The sequence below is a fragment of the Dipteris shenzhenensis genome, chromosome 21 (genome assembly GCF_047967505.1).
Source record: "Dipteris shenzhenensis isolate YYH24624 ecotype China chromosome 21, Dip_SZ_1.0, whole genome shotgun sequence".
NCBI lineage: Eukaryota > Viridiplantae > Streptophyta > Polypodiopsida > Gleicheniales > Dipteridaceae > Dipteris > Dipteris shenzhenensis.
The window spans coordinates 45,404,554-45,422,040 of NC_141616.1; the positions used below are offsets into that span (position 1 = coordinate 45,404,554).

At 42.3% G+C, this 17,487-nt stretch overlaps 1 protein-coding gene across 1 annotated transcript; it reads left to right on the forward strand.

The window, feature by feature from the left end:
* Window positions 1-2,455: 2,455 nt before the first annotated feature.
* IBR1 (indole-3-butyric acid response 1) lies at window positions 2,456-17,302 on the forward strand. The gene is made up of 6 exons (XM_087392634.1): window positions 2,456-2,584; window positions 2,700-2,816; window positions 16,023-16,157; window positions 16,277-16,402; window positions 16,570-16,671; window positions 16,767-17,302. Exons 1-6 carry the CDS (start codon window positions 2,456-2,458, stop codon window positions 16,914-16,916), a joined length of 759 nt encoding a protein of 252 aa, XP_087248760.1. The 3' UTR covers window positions 16,917-17,302.
* The last annotated feature ends 185 nt before the right edge of the window (window positions 17,303-17,487 follow it).

Below are 17,487 nucleotides of genomic sequence, written 5' to 3' on the forward strand. Positions count from 1 at the left end.
GCATCTCTGCAAACCACCTCGCCAGTTTCATGCTCATTTATTGGAATGAATCAAGGCCACCCAAAACAGTGGACATTGGACATTTTGATGCCCAACCTCACCACATGTTGTTTGTAAACAACTGTCACTCCCCTCCTATGCTCATGCCATTGGTTTCGCTCATGAAAAAGAAGAGGTACACCACTTGGAAAAGGATAATGAGGCAACAGACCTCATCGAGATGCTTTGCGATTCTCCCTACCTGATTGCAACCGAGGTGGGATCTCACTCTTTGGAATAGCATCCCCATGCATAGTACTCTTTACATGGTGTTCATGACAAGATTTACAAATGATGGGCACATCGATAACCTGTATTGTTGGCACCGTACATGCTCCATCACAAGCCAGTGCACAAGGCATACCGGCTGACACCCCAACAAGAGAGCTAGTAACCGAGATGGGGGACAATCCACAAGGCCGCAAGCAGTCGCGAAAAAGAAAGAGAGGCGATGTGGATGCTCAACCATCGTACAAGAAAAAGGTGGAGGACATGCCAAGCAGTGCTGTATCTCGTATTTACTGAAATCTACATACACTGCCTTGTCTGTTGAGACACTCCAAACACTCTTTGCACTGTACAAACAGGTCGAGCTCATGGTCATTGATGAAACCTCGTTGGTTGCAGTAAACATGTTTGTTGCCATCGCTAATTTGAGATTACTGAGATCAAGCACAACCACGACAAGCCCTTTGGTGAGATCGAAGTCTTGCTATGCAAGGACCTTTTCTAGGCAAGCCTAATGAAAGACTCTTGGATATTTCTTGAGTAATGCACAAACGTCCACTCTCCTTGGATCCTTCTGGAGAATGCACATGTTGCACTACCAGCTCAACATTTCCATGCACTAGAACAACATCGAGTTCCTTGCCTTGACAAACAAAATCAGGACTGTGGCACAAACTGACACTAACCTAGAAATGCTGAACAAAAACCACCTCCGAGAGCCTCCATTTAAACATACCGTGCCATACCTTTTCTACACAAACACTGCCAAGGACAAACACAATGACTACGTATTCAACATGCTTGACACATAGCCACACATTTTCAAAGCCATGGATCCTAGGCACAAATCATGTAGTAAGAGTGTCAACATCCCCACTTACCCAAGGATGACAACTGGACTGCACAAACAGCTGAAACTAAAGGAGGGAATGCTTGTAGAGATCTGCTCTGGAAACCTTAATGGGATTGTCAACAGTGTAGATGGCAACTTCAAGGGTAGCATCTGTAGCTCGAAACATCCATTCATTTGGATTGAGTTTGCTAACCCTTGCATGGGGGCGAGAGCATGATATTCGTGTAACAAAATGGAACGCCGCCTAGGTGGACACCGATTGTACATGTTGGTCGAGAGTTCCAAGTTGGAAAGAACCACCTCAATACCATTTCACAGAGCAATTCCCCATCCAGTCACAACAATTGCTTGAATTGTACACCGCTCGCAGGGGTTGACCATGGACTTAGTCACATTTGACCCATTTGGAATTAAACTCGAATTAAAACACATGGCCTCGTTTACACTGCACTTTCTCATGTATGTAAACGATCCATACTCTTCCTCATAGCAAAGGTAGAACAGAGGGATATCAGGGTGGACCCAATGGTTCAACAAGAGATCGAGCGACTAAGGGTTTATTGCAAGTGGGCATTCGAACATGAAGACTTCAGTGATGATGCGCCAAACATAAGCACGATACAATCTCTCAACACAAGGTCTATCCCTTTGCACACATAGGACATTCTGTGTTGTCAAAACATGCGCGTTGCAATAGTCCTTTGCCTACAAGAGACACGAGCCCAAGGGAGGCAACAACTATAAATATTGACATTCTCCCCTACTCTGTAGAACCTATGCTGGAAGCGGTAAAGAGTCTGCTTCACGAATTGTACCTTGAGAGGCACTCTTGTCCATGAAAATTGCCCAGACCAATAGTACAGAGTCCTTGGTGGTGCTCAGTCCCTCTTATTAGGAGTCCAGTATCATTGCATCTATCTCTACCGTCCTGGGCCTGTCCTGGGCCCAACTCCTCTAATGTGTCATAGTGCTTAATCTCTACCCTCCTCCTCCATAGGAAGGTGCCTTCAAGGCCCAAAGGAGCATGTTGAATCACTATCTTATGGTGCCCAACTGATATGTGTCCGCTGACCAAGCAAAGAGCGCCAGGCTACAGCCACATCAGGAGAAGATGCTTCTGGTCACCACACGCCATAACCATCTAAGTTCATTCGATATGACGTCGGCAGGCCCGCTGAATTGTATTCACCTTGTTTTCCCTATATTTTAACTCGACGTCAATGGTTTTGTTTGAAGGCCTCAAGTTGTGGACGATGCTAACGATGTAACGGCTGCGACGCCGGCCTCGCGATATTATAATCAACTTGCCAACCTTGCTTCGTTGCATGTGTTGTCATGGCTCTCCCTCGTCGTCTCCAAGGTAAGATTGCTCTCATCACTGCTTCCTCTCAAGGCATCGGTTTCGCCATAGCTCAGCGCCTCGGCTCCGAAGGCGCCTCTGTGGTCGTCTCCTCCCGAAAGCAGGTCCTTTGTTTGTTCTTCCCACCTTTAATTACGCTTCCTTTTGAGCTTCAGTTCTAGGAGAGCAATTCTTTGTGAGCTTTGAAATAAAAATAGGTGTTATGATCTCTATGGGCAGAGAAATGTTGAGGAAGCTGTGGAAGCGTTGAAAGCACAGAACATCGATGCGATTGGCATGGTCTGCCATGTAGCCAACGGAGAGCAAAGGAAAACCTTGGTTGAAAAGACTGTTGCTGTAAGCGTTCGTCCCTCTGAATATTGAGAGCCTAGAGCTTAGAGCAAGCGTTTGATAAGTTTCTCATAGGGTATAAGCGGCATTTAACTGTCTTAGAGCAAATCTACAATTTTATGTAGTTTTATGTGTCTTCAACTCTCTCCTTTATCCCGTTCATGCGGGAGAAAACGTGGATTGGAAGTCTTTCTAGTCTCTCGTTTACGATGGAACTTTGCAAAGAGAGATATATATGCGAAGAATGCAGTGCAAATTTACGTCTACGGGCTTAGGAACGACTACACAAATAGCGGCAACTTTCCAAGGCGCTCTCCTTTGCAAACTATAGTTCTCCCTAAACTTTGGACATACCTGCAACAGGGGAAGGAAACGAGAGGACCGCCGAAGCGTCAAAATGGCTGTCCAACCTTCGGGCAGCCAACTGGGCGGCTTAGCATGGGCGCTGTTAAGTGCGCCCATGCTTAAAAAAATATTCAACTGTTTGTCGCATTTACGGATTTGCAGCTAAAAAGGAGCTTGAAGGCCACGAAAGTGGAACGCTTGGGTGCCCACAGCGTTACGGTGTTGCAGCGCCCGTCCCTGGACGGCTGCCCACGGGAGTACTGGCGGATCATGGATTAGGACGGCTATATTTGGACATAGAAGCTTGGCTGCCCACAAGAGTGTTGAATTGAGGCAGGACCTACGGATCATGGATTAGCATGGAGATTTTTGGTGTGTAAAGACCTGCCTTTTCAAATGGCACTTTGGAACACAATGGCTACATGTCTTTTATGCTCTCCTTGTAAACAACCTAAGACTATTAGGTGCCAAGTCTCTCTCCAAATTTAAGACGAACTCTCACATGCAATACGAAATGCTTGGAATGCTTGTAGAGACCCGAGACAATATGCCAAAACCAAAACTTATAGAAGAAAAATCACACGACTAGGTCGCTCAACCCGACCGTGTTTGTTTTGCAACAACACAAGAGAAGCTTATGGAGATTTATGATAAGCTGCAAAGACTCACATAAAATGAGAAAGATAACTGCTCAAGAGACCAACACACGAGCTAATGAAACCTGCTACCACACAAGTAGCTATCTATGATCATGTAGGGAGAAAAGCCACACACGCGTAGAGTAGACAAGTAAGAACGTCGCCATATATAAAGGTATCAGGACCGCATTCTAGATTCGGCCATCGAGCTGTTACGAGCTATGCCAACTGGCTGATGATAGATATAGGGGCTTTTGGTTTGTCGCCAGTGCAGGTAATGGGTCCCAACATCATCGAAGCTTATAAACATATGTTTATAAATAGTTATTATCTGTGCACAAGCGGTGCGTGGCATGGTGGCAAAAGCTTACAAGCACCTCAGAACAGGTCCTGGTTTGATCCTCGAAAGTCCATAAGCTTTTGCACTTTTAGCTTTTCCGGCGAGTGGCGGGGTGGGTCCTAGCCTATTTAAAGCTCTGGATAGGACAAACCATACACCCCTACATTTATCCTCAGATAGGACAAAACATACACCCCTACATTTATCCCCAGGCATGCCAACCTATTAGCTTGTTGCTAGCTGTGAGCGGCTCCACGAACCAAGGAAGGGCACATATGGACACCGCCTACTCCGACTCTCATGGAGAGCCTCAAACCGTCCTAGCAAAACAATGAGACTTCGTAGTTGTGAAGAGACGACGCTCCAAAAGGCAAAAACCACATTGCTCTACATGGACATTTGCCATGTGGCAAAAGACAAGATTGCCAAGAAAGACCACCACTTGGTGATGAGGGGAGAGTTTCACATTTTTTCTTGGATGTCTTTTGAAAAAGAACACATCGTCACTACTCTCACTCTTCACATACTACTTAATTTATATTGTGCATAACATTTAATATGAGAAATATTTTACCTCTAATAAGAATATTTAATATGACAACTAGGTTATATTGTGCATAACATTTAATCTTTACCTCTAGTAAGAATTTTTAATATGACGACTTGGCTATAGTGATAATGTACATATTGTGCATAGTGGGCCAACATAGTTGACTGAGTAAGGGGACATACATTCTTTATATGATATGATCTGCTAGTACTTTATATTGATTTGTGTGTGTGTGTGCGCGCGCGCGCGCATGCATGCATGCGTGTGCATAGAGGGCCAACATAGAGGAGCATTTTTTAGTAAGGCATGTATCAATGTACATATGCATAGTGGTCCATTATTAGCCTGTGAATAAGGGGACATAAAGGGGGCCAATATTAGTAGAATAAGGGGGCATAAATGTCCCATAAATGGCTCAATCGATTCCACAGATCTACATTTGTCGTAGGTTAATATTTAAAACTATGTCTAAGTTTGATTTTGAAATTCACAGTGCATGTTGAGAGGGGGGAGGGGATGGACACACATTTAATATTTCCCAAAAAGGGAGGTTTTTTTAATAATGTTATTAAACCCATGATCTTCTCTACCACAAACTTGAATGCTATTACTAAGATATACAACACTATGTTATCAACCAACAAAACCTATACAATTAAACAAGGCAACAAAACCACAGAGTCTTCATTAGGAGAAAGTAAAAACTCAAAAAAATAATGAATAAAATCACGTAATACGTAGTCAGAGGGGAAGAGGAAAGGAAGAAGAAAGGAGAGGTGAAGCTCAAATTAGGGTGAATGAATATAAGGAGAGGAAGATGCATGAAAAGGGAGGAGTGGAGAGAAGTAAAAGAAGAGAGGAGAGGAGAGAAGGGACCATATATGCCTTGCTCCAAATTGCATCCATGAGACATTGCTGCTACTCACACTCTTTTGGGAAAAAGGGAGATGGCAAGATTTTGCCATCTTATCCACACGCTAAATATGCATAATCAGCTACCATGTGAATATGTCATGTCACCTAAGACATATCATTAGCGCTACATATGCATAACCCCCTCACTAGCATGCATACCTTTGCATATGATAAGCACTGCCATGTCATCTTTTATTTCTATGCTTTATGGTTATTTGTCTTTTCGATGCATATCTCATGCTAACATTATTGGTTAGCCAAGAGATCGAACTCCACATCTATTAACTCTGATTGATCACGCTCAATCAAAATAAAGTTACTATATGGAAGGAAGCCTTTTAAGAATTTGTGCTTGTAGGGCACACATTCTCTAAGGAGCTACATTATATACTTCAAATGAAATACTTAGATTTGTTCACCCCTATGTGCTCTAACCTCACATACATAAAAATGTAAGTCTCTTAAGTTCACAAAGAATGTTTCTACACGAGTCAATTCTCCTTCTCTAATCTATGCATAATCAAAGAGGCCAAGATTCCTCTTTATTTAGCCATTCAAAGGATACAGTTTTTTTTCTACCAAAAGAAGCTCAACTTAGCAAAGGCAAAGATGCTTCATTCAAAGTATATATATATATATGTGTGTGTGTGTGTGTGTGTGTGTGTGTGTGTGTGTGTTTTGTCCCCTAAAAGAAGTTCAACTTGGCAAATGCAAATATGCTTCTTTGTCACAAGGATAAGGAACAAAGGGACTTGCTAAACTAAGTGTAAATGTGTAAATACAAGAAAGGGACTTGCTAGCTTGGAAAAAACAAGTGATTTTAGCAAAGAAAGGAAAAGGGTCATTTGAGAGAAAGGGACTTCCTGCTCATGGAAAAGAAAACAACAGACTTTGAAAACAACAAAACACATTGGGAGGATAGTACATTGTTTTGCAAAATAGTATTCTAAAAAGTATGAGAAACTCAAGTGCATCATCCCATCTCATGAGGGCTTGGGTGAAAAATGCAAGATTGTTGCATTTGTAACTAAACATGTTAGCATTACAAATACCGATTATCTGTTGGTGCTTGAGGGCATCTTTATCAACTTCATCTGGGTCACCTGTGCCCAAGGCTCAAAGAAAGGGGTGATTAAGCATAAGCGAGCTGCAGCAAAGGCCTCTAAGCCTAAAGAGTTCAAAGAAGGTAGTAAATCTATCACCTTTAATGGCCAATATGGTTATACAGAGAAGGCTATGCAGTTTATGAGGCAGTTTGATGCTGCATTTAGTACAAAGAATTTATCTGAGTCTTCAAAGTTGCACATAGTTAGCGTGCATTTGATAACGATAGCCAGTGTATGGTGGAGTACTCAAACAATAGATGGCTCAGTGCCAAAGAAAGGGAAGGGCTTCAAGAAAGCCTTCTATAAACAATTTATGCCTAAACAATAACAATTCAGGGACTACATTATAAAAAATTAAAGCTCATTTTGGGGCCTTTTAGCCTAAAAAGAAAATAGCCCTCCACCAATCAAAGGAGGACCAACGTAACATTTAAAAATTTAGAAAAAGAAAAAAATGAAATACCATCGAGTTTGCATTCAATGAGGACACTTGAGCTACTTTATTATATCTGACATACAGTGCAAAATTTGGTATTTCTGACATCACGGGCGCGTACCCTGCCAACTTGTCTTATCGCTTTCAATTGCACATGTGGTTTTCTGAGCCTTTTTGGCCTTTTTGGGGCCTCTCAGTGCTCGTTTTCGGTGTTTCAAAAGTCCTTTGGAAGATTTTGAATGCATCGGTGACATCAAAAATATTAAATTCTACACCATATGTCAGTGGGATTATGTCGTATTATATTATTTTAGAGGAAAGAAAATTGAAGAAATCGTGGATTTCTCTCAGGGCCCCAAAATGAGCTCCCTTTTTTCCTAATGTGATTGGGAGAGCTTGCATATGGATACTGGGGATACAGTGGGGGTCTATAACGAGAAGTTTTGGGATGCCTATATGTAGGTCGCTCCCTTCAAAAAGATCTCCAAGAGAATCCAACTCAAGAAATACAGTGCTAGTCTCAATCCAAAGATCCAGGCTGTGGTAAATACCCAGTGTCTAAAAGGCATACATGATATTATGCAGTCAGACTCTATAGCTAGTCTTATGCACATGTAGGACCCTGCCAGTGTGTCATCTTTGCAGGCAAGGACCACTGAAAGTAAGAAACCTGATTTCTCCAAGTCAGAGAAGGAGTTTTCTAAGGATGAGAAAAAGGGATTCCAGCCTCAGAAGCCAAAGGGCACTGAGATGGCAAGAGCATAAAAGGGCAAGTCCCAGTTTACCCCTAAGCAAATTGCTATTTTTGCAAAGAGGAGAGGTCTTTTGATGTGGAAATGGGGGGCATATAGCTGCATAGTGCCCTGAAATGCTTTTATCCTTAAAGGAGCAGAAGAAGCTGCAAGGCCAGTGGCATGAGGAGTCCCTGATGTTTTGGGACGGGTTAGCAACCTAGAAGCGAGAGAGCTATGCCTTGCATGGGAAAAGGCCAGAGACATTTTTTGGACCCAGCGGCAACATATAATTTTATTCAGAGAACTTGGCTCTTAGACTAACTATCAAGACTAACGAATTAAGCAGGGTCCTAGATGTTTCATGGGGACCCTATGCCAGTTTCTCGCTTGATTGGGAAATTTTGTGTGCATGTACATAGCTATATGGATCAGGAAGACTTCTTCATTTTCCCTCTTAAGCATCATGATATAGTTCTGAGAATGCCTTGGTTACACCATAGGGATATGAAGTTGACTCTTCTTGAAAGAGTCTTGGATTTTGTACATAGGGTAAAAATGCAACGGATCATTGCCAGGAATAGAGGGGAGATTATTCATGTTGTATTCGATGCTTCTACTAGTATAGCAATGAAATCTGTACTTTCATTGTACATGGTTTTCGTTAAAGAAATGCATGCTGATTTGAATGATGTTGATAGAGAAATTTTAGTTTCTTGAATAGTTTAAATATTGCTTCTCAGATGCATTTCGAGGGGAGTCACCCCCTCAAAGACTAGAAGATTCTAACGTAATTGAATTTACGCATGAATACCTTGGACCATGGTGCGACGGGAATTTCGAGAGTCCCGATATGTGTATCAGGCTCGGGGAATTAATTCCTAGTGATCCTAGGCAAATTGTGCACTTGTTGGTGTATTAATTGTGCCTTGGGGTAGTTTTTTTTTAATCCAAAAAATCCATTTGCTATTTTAAGCTTAAAAGTCAACCAATTGTGTCCAAAGGCCAAAAATAGCCCCATTCAGGTGCAATCAAGAGCCAGCCAGGTCAATTGCAAGCAAAGTGTCAAGGAATGATTTCACCTACTTTGGTGCATGTAGGAATCTGCTAGTGCAAATTGCGATTGATACATGTTCTACTGTTTCCAGGTTGGTTCGGTCTGGCCAAGGTGAGTTGACTTTGGGGATTTGCAAGCAGTTTTGGGGCACATTCTGCATAGGTGATTTTTTCTAGGGCTGTATTCTGGCTATTCTAGGTGTCAAGAGGCAAGGCGAATTCATGCAGGGCTGAATCCTGCTGATTCTGGTACTAGGGAAGGGAGGTAATTTCACCAGGAGAGGATTCCTATTGTTCCATGGGCCACAAGGCTGGGCGATTTTTATCTGGAGGTGTTCTCTGGTGATTTTCAAGTCTGATAGCAGGGCGAGTTGGCTCTGGGGTTGTGCAGCTACTCCTGGGGTGTACCAAGTCAGGGGTGATTTGATATGTGGCACTTCTAGGCTGTTCCAAAGCTCCTACAAGCTGGACGAGTTGCCTTTTGGGCCTTTCGAGCTGCGTTATTTCTGGCTGGTACTATCTCTTGGTGATTTCTATCAGAGACCAGGCTGTGGATGCTGTGGTTGGTTTGTTGCTGCTGGCCCGTTGAAGGCTTGTCATTGAGATTTTGGGTTAAGGCTGCTTTCCAGGTGATTATGCAGTAAGATTACTCGCAATTGGTCAGTCAGTGTGTCTTGCTGTGCATTGCAATCCGCCAGTTGTTAGTCGAGGGGCACCATAACAACCAAGGACTGAGTTCTGGCCTTGCTTTCCATGGAATTGATGCCGTAAAACATAGGTAGGGTTGAGTTGAGTGATTCACACAGTGAGAGCTAGAGGCAGGTTGTCAGAAGAGTTTTGCCTGGGGATTGGATGCTTATATGGTTATGATTGGTCGAGTTTGATGGAAGCAGAGGCTATGCTGTGACCTGGATGCTTACAGGGCCTGTTATAATCTGTTTTCATTGAAATAAATAATAAAGAAATACCACAACGGGTGCTAGCTGATTGGGGCCAATCGGTGTACTGTATCTTTGAGTAGAAGCATTCTAGCTCCTTTGTGTTTTCGTATTTATTGTGGTTATGTTGCCAGTGGGATATTACTTGCTAAGTTGTGATTTTACCGCCCTTATGTTATCATAGGCTAGTTGCAGGCACCATGGCAAAGTATAGCAAATTTTTAATTTACCACCACGATCAAAGATTAAAAATGATGGGATATGGAATGTTATTGGTAGATTCAACAAGCAGGCCCATTTCATTCCAGTACAAAAGACAATCAAGGTAGATTATATGGCTAAATTTTTCATGGCTCAGATTTTCAAGCACAACGATATGCCTAAGTCCATTGTTAGTGATAGAGACCCCAGAATGACCATGGACAACCTTATTTGATAATATGGGAATGAATATGAACTTTTCTTCTTCTTTCCATCCCCAGATAAATTATCAAAGTGAAGTAGCAAATTCAACAATGTTAGATCTTTTGAAATGCTACGTTGCTAACCCAAAATCAGATTGGGAAAAGTACCTTCCACTGTGGAGTTTGCAAATTGAAAAATTTATTGAACTTAGGAACAAAACTTGTTTGTTCTGAAGCTCCAGCTTTGGATTTCCTTATTGTATCTTTGTATATTTGGGCATACTTAATTGCTTCTTCAAAGGTTTTGGGAGAATTTCTTCTCACCTCAACCTTATAAGTATCTTTGAGACCTCTCACAAAACTCCTTATCCCGCCCCCTGTACAAGTTGCTGATTGTGTTCCATTGGACGAAAGAGTGTGAATTATCCTATGAGACCCTTAAGTCGGTTAATACAATTCATACCTTCATAGGTAAAGCCCCATTTGAGGTCGTATATGGAACGGTATTTTTGCCACCAATCTTGGGGAGCAAAGATGAGATATTTGCAGCTGATCAGGATGTCAAAGACCTCCAAATGGCATTCGGCCAAGTGCAGACACCAATAGAAAGGTCTCAAGAAAAAATAAAAGAAAGCTACAGATAAGCATAGAAGGAAACTAGACCTCAAGAGAGGCGATTAGGTACTTTTGAAATTTGAGAAGGCCAGGCTCCGCAAGCCTAAGGGCAAATAGAAAGTATATGCCAAGTTGTCTACCCGGTACTATGGCCCTTTCTGGGTCACAAATGAAATCAATGAGGTGGCATAAAGATTGCAGTTACTAGAGCATTGGAAGATTCACAATGCCTTTCATGTGACTCTTCTCAGAAATATCAAGGGCCAGAGCCTACAGAGCCCATAATAGAAGATCCACCAGAAGTGGATGAGTTGGTCCAGGAGTTCCTTCAACTAGAGCAGATCATGTACCATACTGTACACAAGGGACCTCAAGGCAAGGTATTTTATAGATACCTTATCAAGTTCAAGAATTATTTGGCATTGAATGCCAAGTGGATGGATGAAGACATATTGTCTTACTATGCACAAGTTCTGGGTATACAAAGAGACTTTTCAATTGAGGTCAACTCATTAAAAGCCGAGGGGATGTTACCAAGCTATAAATACTCCAAGTAAAGTACAAGTTGATCTCTTATTTGATCATAATTCAAGAGTTTTCCATTTATGTTTAATTATGATCAAAGAGTTCTTTTAAGTGGTCAAAGCATTGACTTCAGTCAAGAAGGCCTGACTTCGGTCAAGGAGACTTGGTTTAGGCCAAGAGGGTTGACTTCAGTCAATGCCCTTTCCCCCCACTCCTTCAGCCCTTTTCCCCACCCTCTATCCCTCCTTTCCCCCCCCCCCCGCCATTCCAGCCCCTACCCTCGCCCTTCTCTCTGCCACCCCAGCCCCTACCCCCCGCCCCCTACCTCCGCCCCCAAACTCCGCCCCCTCAGCCCCTACTTCCTCAAGCCCTGACTTCGGTCGGAGAGGTTTGGTCATAATTAAGGTGCCTTGACTTTAGACAAAGCCACTTAATTATAGTCAAAGAGGATCGACCTCGGTCAACCAGAGAATCAATGTTTGGCATGCACATTGGTTTGCTTGGAGGGGACACCCACAAAGACTAGGTTTAGTCTACAGATTATTCTTTTGCATACAAAAGCTAATAGGTTTAGTCTACAGATTATTCTTTTGCATACAAAAGCTAATGGTTAATAGGTGCCATGGTGGTGCGCTTCATTAAATTGATGGAGGTACCAAGAGGGGTCAAAATACCCTATTTTCATGGAGCTATGGAAGAACCTTACCAAAGCACGTAACCATGGCAGTTAGAAGGGCCTGCGTTTAGATAGTGGCTAGAAATTATACTCTTGGCACTTGCCAAGAGAAGGAGTTGCTCTCCTATGTATTTTCAGATTTTTCTCACGTTGTGATCATCTTCGAGCTGCCGATCTTCACTCTCTGTAAATCTTTCATCTGTGAAATAAAGTACCTAGGGGGGTTCCAGCCCAAATTGGTTCTGGGCCCTAATGTGTGCAGAGAGAGAGAGAGAGAGAGAGAGTGAGAGAGTGAGAAGAAAGAAACGGTCGTCTGACTTCTCACTGAAGATAAATTGTCATCAGTTCTGTTTTTCATGGTTGTGCAAAAATAGTTGCCAGAATTACCTACCACGTTCCACTAGCTCCACCTAAGATAATAGAAAAGATGCAAGCGATGATTTATAGGTTAATTCACAGATTGAATAGTATCGCAACATAGATACGAATTGACATACAGATGGGCTGATGCTAAGGACTATTAGTCTTGCAAATAAAGAGTGGTTAAAATAACCTCATTCCACAATTATAGCATGTGACACGTGGCATGCTGATGTGGCAGCCATGAATTGAGCACATGGCAGCCCATGAGGTGACATAGGACATGTAGAAGGCCATGCATGACCCATGGCACCACTTGTCACTGCAGGAACAAGTCCCCATGCAGCCCACCATTTCCGAGGGAGCCAATTTGTCCATGCCATTTTGGGCATAAATTCCCACGTTTGAAGTAGACCCCCACCTGCATCTATAAAAGAAACCAACCCCCCTCCCCCTCTTCATTCCACACATGCTCTCATGCACTTTATGTTGCATACTCTCTAGCATCCTGCAGCAGCTCCTTCTCCATGCAGCTTTGCAGCAGGCAGTCATACAACTGCATAACATTAAGAGACAACTCATGGATGTGTTACTCTGCAGCTCTGCAGTAGTCCTTTCTCTGCAGCTCCTTCACCACACAGGATACAGCTCTACAGTAGTCCTTTATCTGCAGCTCCTTCCCCATGCAGTCCTGCAGCAGCCCCTCCCTGGTGCAGCTCCTTCCCCACACAGTTCTGCAGCAGCTCCTTGGTGTGGCCCCTCCTCCATGCAGTCTTGCAGTCTCCCTCCTTGGTGCAGCTCCTTCCTCACACTTTTGGAGTGGCTTTTAGAGATCTTTTCCAATCAGCCATTGCAGCTCTACACTAACAGCTTTTCCTCAACAATTCATCACATGTCTGAGGCAGCTTGTCATGTGCAGTAATAGTTCTAAACTGATTTTCTTCTCACTCTTAATCTTCCTTCTCCAACACTTCCGTCAGGGAAAGATTTACGGCAGTTTTGTTGAATCAAATATCTTATTGTTTGGAGCACTAATGTTTAAAAATAGTGATGCGTGTGCAGGCATCTTCCCTTAGGATGGGAAAGCCCTTGGAACCTTGAGTACCCTAGCTAGGCTATCTTTTGAGATATTGTTTATGTATATAGACTTATTGCTCAGCCTTGAGCTTCATTTTCGTGTCTTGCACATAGCTCATGCTATAGACGGAGTCCTTTCAAGTTTGGCAAGTGTTGATAAAATGTACTTCACACCTCGGTCTTGTATCTCAATTTTGGGGGAGGGGGGGAAGGTCTTGGCCCCTTAACTATGTGTCCATCTTTTCTTAAGCAAGATTGTACATTTTAGTTCTGTTCTTTCAAATCTATGCAGTAAATCAATATTCCAAATGTTATGCAAAGCAATCTTTCCCCTTCCCCTTGAAGAGGCCATAGGGAGGTTTCATTCTCCATTCTTTCCCATAGCCGAGAGAGAGAGAGAGAGAGAGAGAGAGAGAGAGAGAGAGTGTGTGAAAGGAAGGAGAGGGAGCTTCTAGTACATTAGAGGAATAAGGATACATGAGTACTTCATACAACTAGGCCCGTATCCACAGTATGGGAGCACCGCTTGATCCCATGCACACCATCTTTCAGCAAGAGCTAGACTTTGATGACATGTTGTGACATGTGAACATAACTTGGGTGATATCATGCTCTACCTAAGAAGTCAGGACATCAAGGAAGTGATGCTATTTGACCACGGGGTGAGCCTAACGAGGGATTGTCCCCATGGTTTTGGGCAGCATTAGTATGCTGCTGAAAATATCAAGGACAAGCTCATAGGTCATAACTTCAATGGGGACACTGCTTGCTGAGGTCTTGAAGCCAAAACATGTAAGAGAAGACTAGAAAACTAGGGGCAACAAACATGGGAATGTGTTGGAGGTAGAGAAGAAGCCTAAAATGCTTGAATGGCATAAAAGGAGGATTGCAACAACCCTATTTCCTAGGTATCTGACACTATTGGGCAACAAACCTTGAGGGTGAGTCAAAACTGATTGTGCTACCAACTCAACCACTAGCTGTGGTTAGGAGGAATATCTTAGAAGGAAAAAGTGCCCCTAACCCTCCTAATTAAATAATACATTGGCGTACAAGAGTGATCTCAATCAACAAATGGGAAGTTCTGCCTAAAGCTTTGTGGAAAGCTTCAAACTTTACTCATGGGGACGTGAATTTCTAAGCTTTAGGAATTTATAGTGACTGCCCTCAACCTACCAATACATGGTATTCAAAATTAAGGGCTGCTTGGCAGTCATTAATCATGTGTCAACTAAGCTTCAGGGGTTTCTTCAAGAGATTGTCATTGAGGGGGTCATTTTTGGCAGGAATTACCTACAGCATTGGGCAGCATTCTCAATCCCCGTAAGGCAGTCCGAGAGGTTGAATAAACAGGTGGGGGAGTGTCAGAAACTCCTTGCCATGAATTTCAGAATGACTTGCTGAAGTTTGTCACAATAGCAATTCTCTTGGAGTGTGGCAGGTAATTCTAAACCTGGACAAGAAACTGCTCATAGAGAGTAAAAAGTAGGTCAGGCATTGGCCTGAGCAGATGAGTATACTGTGTCTTGTGGAGTTCGGTGAGTACCTTCAGAGTCAAGTGAGTGCCCTTTATCATCCAGAGTCAATTGAGGATCCCAAGTAAATGGAATGAAGTTCCCATAGTGTGTCTTGTGAAGGCAAGGGAGCCTCCTATATATCATGCCTTCTGGAGTCAAGTATGCTGAATTAAGTTCCTTGTATGTTCTGAACTCAGTTGAGCATCCTGTATATTGGGGTCAGTTACCCATTTTCAAAATTGTTTTCATACCTTGTTGATAAGTGAGCAATGCCATATTTTGTAAACTGTTATTACAATTTTACATTGCTCTCAAGCTGCGAGGTTTGTTCGCAATAAATGTAGCAGCTTTAAGTTGCGATTTGGCAAGGCTAAGTCATAAAAGCATGTACATGACCTCATTTTACATGAGGTACTCTGTTGTAAGACGATCTGGTAGCTCGGAAACTTATGAAAATTGTAAAGACTCCAAGAAATTTTTAGAGATTCACTGGATTAAATTATCACGTTTGGGTTTTACCAGAATCCCTGTTTAGATACTAAAGACTAAATATACTAATTTTTAGAATACTTTTCTTACGTCCAGTTTGAAATTTTTTGTATACTTTTCATTATGTGGAGAATTGCGTGTCATGGTCAAATTTATCTTCATTGGTGGGATCGATTCTGCATTGTGGTACTTTGACCCTCCTTTCTGGCCTTTAGGCACGCACATTCATTAATTTCTGGCTGTTGAAATCCTGATACAAAAGTTATCATGGTGTGAAGGAAAATTGAAAGAAAGAACCTAGCTGTTTTCTGAGACGTGTATTGGCAAATGACTAGTCGCTGGATTTATTGAATGCATCATATGCACAGTAAGTATCTTTAAATGTGAAAAACTTACATGGACGCTCTCAAACATGTGAAAGACTTACATGAAAGTTTTATATAACCTCTCTCAAGCCTGTGCAAATTCAATAATTGAAATGATATATTTTTCAGAAGTATGGCCGGATAGACATTCTTGTCTCCAATGCAGCTGTTAGCCCATCTGTAGAATCCCTTTTAGAAATATCAGAGTCTGCGATGGACAAGCTATGGGAAGTGAACGTTAAAGCCAGTGTTCTTATTGTTCAGGTATGTACGCAACTATTTTGGAAGTTTGGGAAGAAACCAATCTCTCTGAGGTTTGACGTGGAATGTGTAAGATTATCAGTCTGATATGTGCATTAGTATCTTTCATGGACTGCTAACAGGATGCAGCACCTCATCTGGCAGCAGGAGCTTCCATTGTATTCATATCTTCTGTGGCTGGTTATAATCCTCATAAAAATGCTGCCATGTATGGAATCACAAAGACTGCACTTTTTGGACTGACTAAGGTATCCCTTTCTTTTTTCACCCTTCTGCACTAGGACATCTTTACATTTTTTTTCCCCCTCCCTTGCCAGGAACAAGGGCGGCAATGCTTCCAAGCTAATATTTTAGGAATTGTATTATCATTGTGATCAGGGGTTGCTTGAATATGAGAATCCTTGGCTTTTTGCAGGGTTTGGCATCGGAACTCGCACCAAATGTGCGTGTAAACTCTGTGGCACCAGGGTTTGTACCCACACATTTTGCAGATTACCTTTCTCGAGATCCCAAGATAGTATGCTTTCTTGCTTTTCATTCTTTTCTACATCTTATCTATTTCTCCAAACAACTCAGCGTTTATTCTCAATTACTCACCCCTTTCGACTGCAGAAACAGATGATTGAGTTTGAAACCCTCGTGGGAAGAGTGGGGTCTACTGGTGACATGGCTTCGGCTGTGGCTTTTCTTGTCTCAGATGATGCGTCCTACATCACAGGGGAGATTCTTGTAGTGGCTGGTGGGATGACCTCTCGGCTTTGACTAGTTGATGTTATGTCTGTGAATTGTGTTTACCTCAATCAATGTGTTCTCCACTATTACAGGATTTCCTGGAAGTGGAAGTTTTGATATAGGAGGGAGTTCAGTATCTTTAAGGGTCTCAATTCCCTGGGCCCCATTCTCTGACCCGTAAATTCAAAGATTGAAAGTGGAGCTATCAAAGTTTTGGTTTTTGGTAACTGTCTTCCATGCCATACTGAGACAAAAACTCAAGACATATCATAGGAGATTCTCAACATTAGGATAGAGCTACATTGTGACCTGGTTACATCTCAAATTCTGAAGGTTTCCTTTCTGTCATTTATGAACATTATTGTTATTATTTATCAGTGTTTATTACAGCTAGCAAATCTAGAGAAATGATTGAAGTGATGTCAACAGTTGATTGGTTATGATCTCTCCTTTCATAAAGCTGCTAATTTGCTAGTTTTGAACCTTTGCTTATGTTATTGATACATTTACATAAATGCTCGAGCTTAACTTAGCTGAAGAATAGCTAGATATAGGTGTTAGAATATGAAGCCAAGTTGAGTCAGTTTGGTGTGTTCTAGTG